Raw genomic sequence first — 6,000 nt, 5'->3', positions numbered from 1 at the left:
GGGGGGGGGGGGGAATTATTATTCGATGAAATTACGGGGATTTTTCAATTCATTGGAAAGTTAAGGAAACATTCAGTGGAATTTTTTCCTGTGATTTTTTTCGTGGAATTTTGAATTTTTCAGTACGAAATTACGCAGAATTTTCGATTAATTGAAAATTCTAAAATATTTTTACCGGAATTTTTCTGGTTTCCAGTCGTTTTTGGAGAATAATGTAATTTAATTTCAGAGTTTGCATTTATTTTTGCTAGAAACTGCGGGTTTTCAATTAAGAAGTTTCAGTGGAACTGTCACGTGAAAAATAACAATGGGTTGAAATCAACAATTAAATTCTAAACTTCAAAATTTGAATAATAGAGTTATTGCAAAGTTCCGGGTAACTCAGGGTCAAATGAGGTTTGAATAGAAGTTCTGATATTTAAGGATATCGAAGTATCTTTTACAGTTTGGTACAGACCACACTATAGATTTAATCATTTTGTCAATTGACAAAAATCATGAATATTCAGCGTCATTCAAATTACATTTTGCACGGAATTATAATTTTTTTAAACATTCGCTGTTCAAAAATAAATAATTAAAATTGTTTAAACTTTCGGAAAGCTTACTTTTTTAGACATGAAATGATTTTTAAAATGGATAATTGATTGTTCATAAATTATTTACAAAAAATGCTCGTAATTTTCAAAAATTCAAAATTTAAATTATTTCATCAAATTTCATCCAAAACTAAACTTTCTAATTTTAATTCATTAAACTTTCCCATTCAGATCTGCAAAGTTTAACTAATAAAATCATTGCCAAATGTCGCTATTGAATTGAAAAGGTCAAGGGATATTCAAGAAAATATTGAACTATGTATTGTAATTGAAAATATTACCGTAAATTGTAATTTGCCCTTCTCCTGGAAATTCTTTTACTATTTCGCTCATTTCATTGAAAAATTAAGCAGCTTCCCTGCGCGTTTTTTAATAGAAGTCTTGTAGAAACTATTTAATATAAAAAATCTGTAGAATTTGATCTTTTTAGTGAAAATTTTTTTAATGAATTCCTTGAGATGAATTTTTCAAATATTTTCATTGCAAAATATCTGAAAATGTCTGAAGAATTTGACTGCAAAAATAAAAAAGCATTTCACTGACGAAAAAATAGCCAAAATACTTGTGTATCCTCAACAATGAATGCGGAATAAAAAGAAAATATCAAAAAGACTGACATATCATTGACTGAAATAGATTAATTACCCTTTGCAAAATATCGTCCTCCTTAGCAACAACGAGTAATCTCAGCCAAGGTCCCGCTTGTTGTATCCTCTGAACGACACTGGCGTACTGTTCACCCCTAGTAGGTACACCGTCCACAGACACGACTCTATCGCCCGTACGTAAGCCCGCTTCGGCAGCTGGTGAATTACTACGCACTTGTTTCACGAAGATCGTGTCCATCGGCTCGTCGATCTTCGTCCGCTCGTGTCCCGGCAGCATCTTCATGGGAAAAATGAATCAACGTTATGCAGCTAATTGACGGATCAATCTCATAGAAGGCACTTCACCCGATGAAATTACTTACGCAACAGGACTCGGGCGGATATACGATGAAGTGACGTAGAGTGAAGCCAAAGCCATTCTCGCTGCGTCTTAGCAATAGGGTACGTGGACCACGTGGTGGCGAGCTCTGAGTGCCGGATGATGGAGCCGGTGGTGGTGGCGAAGCGTGTCCAACCTGAACATCAATAAGAAGAAACAAAATTAAGTGACATGTGGAATTCAAACAAGACGTGCGAAATAGTTGGAAGATTCGTTCGCGGATATTGTAAAAGGGAAGAGATTTGAAAGATAATGTCAAGAGATCTTTTTTGCAGAGAATTTAATTCTCTACAAAAAGTTCGCGGGGCATTTTTTCATGGGATAAATCATTCTCAAGATAATTGAGGAATTCAAAACAAATCGTCAAGAGATAAAGTCATTTGGATCGATCAAGTGTAAAATTCCTTCCTGAATTATTTCGCGAATATCGCCAAAACAAAGAGGTTTACCGCAAAATGTCATAACAGATTTTTGGTAGAAAATTTAATTTTCTATAAAAAGTTTGCAGCACATTTTGTCGTAGGACCATTAATTCTCGAGATAATCGAGGAATTGTATAAAGTGTGGAGAGAAAATCCCCGAATAAATCAATTACAAATATTCCAGAATGATCCCACGCCGGGGGTCAACCTCGGCAATGAAGCGAAACAATTAAGGTCGCTGGTATGCTGGAGCCACGCTGGTAAAGCGTGGTACAGTTTAACGTTATCTAACGCTCCAAGTGTATGTGCGTATCGACCGGACGGAAACGTTGGGATGCTGAGTTATACCGGACTCTTTGGCAAGGTGACATCCCAGTGGCACGCGATGTTTCGCACACTATATGCGCACATCCGTTGGCGATTTGTTTCAATTTAAAGTGCAACGAAACACCAAGTTCAACCGGAAATGAACAATTTTTATTCACATCTCGTTAAGAATAAATAATTCGTGATTTTGAATCGTAATTTGGGGATTAGCTGTCGCAAATTGAATTGGATGACAGAACTTTTTTGAAAAACTGATGATCATTTGGAAAACGGCCGTTACGATGTTCTTCCGAATACGGTGAATTTAAAAAAAAAATTTATTGCATATGGTTTTTGGCGATATTTCGTGAAATAATTTCGTGAAATTTCGTGAAATCATTTCTTATTTGATTCAAACAATTAATTAACAAATAATTTAATGGATTCAAACAGTTATTGTTGCCTTCATCAACAACATGAGGATAGAAAAACTCAATGAATTATGAGAATGCAATAAATTGCGTCATTTCGAATTTCTTTCGGAAATTCATAGGGACTAACTTTCGCCTGGCATTGCCATTGGGATGTACCTTAAAACTTTTGGGCTGAATTTCCTGTAGACTTCTTGGAAATTTACATCACATCATAGTTCCATTAAAATTTCAAGGAATTTCGTAACTAAAAATTCTCAATTCCACAGGAAAATCAATAAAAATTGCAAATTTCTTAAATTTTCTGTACAATTTCTGTACCCGGGCTCTTCTACTTGGTCAAACCTTAGACGTTCTTAAGGTATAAATTACATGGAAAGCAGGACGCCACATGGTATCCTTCGACTTCCCGGACCTCTATACGAGGGAAACAATTAAATAATTAACAATGCACGAATTAAAAAATATAGGTTGAATCATTTATTTGAAAATCAAACGTAATTTTGATACCGAAATTTCGTGGCTCTGATTAAAAACTTGTTTCTAAAATGCCCAAATGTATTTATTTCATAAATATCTCTAAAACCGTTGAGTTCACCAAAAAACAGGTCACCCTAAAGTTAATTCAACCAAAAATACCAATTAAAATTCCGACATCGCAGGTACAGAAGCCCAAGAGGAACCCAATCCCCCGGTTACAGTCTCCGTAATAATTTTAATGGCCCCCAGGTACATTACAGTAGTACAAAGATGGGGAAAAAAAAACAACAGAAGTAGAAATAAATGCGTATATCCTGGGCAAAACTCCTGCAAGAACTCCACGAATGCCCACGGGTTTGCACTCGACGTGTATATACTGTCTCTACGACCAGAACAACCGGCTTCTTATTTCTCCACCCTCCCCCTCCTCTCGCCCTTCCTCCCCCTCCTATCCTTTATTTTTATTTCACTTCTACCTCTTTTCGAAACTTTTTTTTAGTCCATTTGGTCGTTCTGTTCTGTTCTGTATATACACCGAGGGGTTTATATTTAGAAACACCACGAGAGTATCCTTGCACCGGTGTCGGTGTACTCGTAATCCCGGGGTACACGAACCCCTCGAGGAAGGTGTAAAAGGGCCTGGGATGGAGGTTCGAGGCGTGATTCAGAGTGTCTCTGATCGATTTATGATTCAAGACACTCGAGATTATTTCTTCTTACGTCATAAATCATTTATTTGGGTTGCTGAATGCGTGGGAATGACAAAATGCAATTTCAAAAGTTTTCTGGCAATTTTTTCAATTTAAATACTGAATATTTGTGGCCAACTGTGCAAGAAATATGGAGTTTTTCTAGGATTTCATGGTGTGGTGATTGTTCTGTGAAAGGAAAGGAAAAAAAATTGACGTTTTTTTTACTGAAATATCATAAAATTGGAAGAAGAGTTGTATTTTCCTAGAGAATTCAGCATAAATATTGAATAAAAAGTCTCCATTTGAGATTTAGGTTCAATTTTTTCAATAGTAAAGTATTTTTACTGAAGTATGACGCCAATAGAATTTTCTGGGAATATTTTTTTACGTAAAATTGAATATTTATGTTTTTTGATTTTATGGCGTGCTGACAATTCTGTGAACAGAAAAAAATAGAATATTCCATTTTCCTGAGAAACCACACATTAATGCAAAAACATTCAGACTTAGTCCTCATTTTTCTAGGGAAAAGAACTAAATTTAATCAAATTTCAGTTCAATATCACAAAATTGTGAGAAGAGTTCTATTTTTCTAGACAATTAAGCACAAATAGTGAATAAAATTGTTAATTAGAGATTTTAATTCACAATTTCCGATAGTAAAGTGTTTTCTCACGCCTGAAGAACTGAATTGTTTTTTCAGGTTGCGACGGCGAATTTATTTATAATTTTTTCGATACTTTCAACGCTGGGGCAACTGTCGACTCTCCAAGTCTAGGTGGTGATAAGTGACGGGCGTTGACAGTCGGCGTGTTCTAGCGACTGACAGCGAACTTTTCGGGTTTGAATTCCAATGAGGGCATGAGTCACAATGGTTTCACAATTGATGGTGTTTTTTTAATCAACGGGAGACTGACAGCGAATATCCGATATGTAGATATTATTCTTGGCGAACTGACAGCGAGAAAAATCGCCAGGTGTATGGGGAATTGAGACAGTTGGAAACTCGATGGCTTTCGACACATGTGGACTACTGGACTCTGCGGTTTGTACTGGGGGTAGTTGTGCTAACTGATAGGTGAGTGGTGCAATTAGAAATTCAATTGCAAATGGTCTTTTGATAGAAAAATCAACAGATAATTTTTATTCATTCAAACTCTTCATTCAAATTTCAACTTGTTTTTTATCTGAGGATTTATTTATCGCCGAAAGGTTTAGCAAAAAATGTCACAAGACACTTTTTGTAGTGAATTTAGTTCCCTACAAATAAGCTCATATGATATTTTCTCCTAAACCCGCAGGTTTCTGAAATATTGCCCAAAAACGATAGCGAAAACCAAAAAATTCTGAAACCATTCCCTAAAACCAAACATTTTCCAAAAAATTAGCCTTCTGTCCTCCTGGAATGATGAATTAATACCAGTTATAAACAATTTTTGATTTGACAAGTTGCCAGGATAACCGAAAGATGCACGATCACGCTCGAGTGAGCCCAGACTTGGAACCTGTCAACGAGTTTATTATGTAGCTGTCTTTAACATATTGCTCGGCTTGTTGTTAGCCTCCTGGCCGTCTCATACTCCACGGAAATGATCATATATATGCGAACACGCACTTCTTCAATGCACCTCCTGTCTTCAAAGTCGTATATCTGGCCCATCCATAATTCCCCCCCTTGTTCCTCTCTCGCTCAACTCCTTCTCTCAACGAAATTCCCCTTCAACCATTCCGTAACAGTCAAGAGGTGAATAACGTAACGTACGTTTTGCTGTCCGCTATCCATATAGACGTACATTTATGTGAAAACAGTCGGCGGACAACGAATGCATTCAACGTGATATACGAAACACATCATACTTCAGATAATTCTCATTACTTCTGTCTTACTTTGTTGTATTTCACGTTTAAATGTGGAATAACGATAAATAACTGGTACATTATATGTTTATGAGAATATGAGAAGTATTCTTGACAAATATTTCACTGTGTTCTATCGAAACCGATGACAAATGATCATCGAACGATTGAAATCAGTGATAAAGTATAATAAAGCACATCGTAAACAAATTTGGTGATTATTTCG

At 36.0% G+C, this 6,000-nt stretch overlaps 1 protein-coding gene across 7 annotated transcripts in view; it reads right to left on the bottom strand.

The window, feature by feature from the left end:
• LOC107042685 (rho GTPase-activating protein 21) overlaps positions 1-6,000 on the bottom strand; it is a 120,586-nt gene that overhangs the window by 29,762 nt on the left and 84,824 nt on the right. For all 7 annotated transcript variants that reach the window (XM_015263835.1, XM_015263843.1, XM_015263851.1 and 4 more), the window contains exons 3-4: positions 1,570-1,722; positions 1,245-1,484 (exon numbers count right to left, since the gene is read on the bottom strand). In XM_015263835.1, the coding sequence (XP_015119321.1) occupies positions 1,245-1,484; positions 1,570-1,722 (393 nt within the window). The remainder of the gene's footprint in view (positions 1-1,244; positions 1,485-1,569; positions 1,723-6,000) is intronic.

Source organism: Diachasma alloeum, unplaced genomic scaffold (assembly GCF_001412515.2).
Source record: "Diachasma alloeum isolate Michigan unplaced genomic scaffold, Dall2.0 Dall_scaffold_00179, whole genome shotgun sequence".
NCBI lineage: Eukaryota > Metazoa > Arthropoda > Insecta > Hymenoptera > Braconidae > Diachasma > Diachasma alloeum.
Note: the sequence above shows the minus strand (reverse complement) of the source record. Positions and strands in the feature narration are given on the sequence as shown.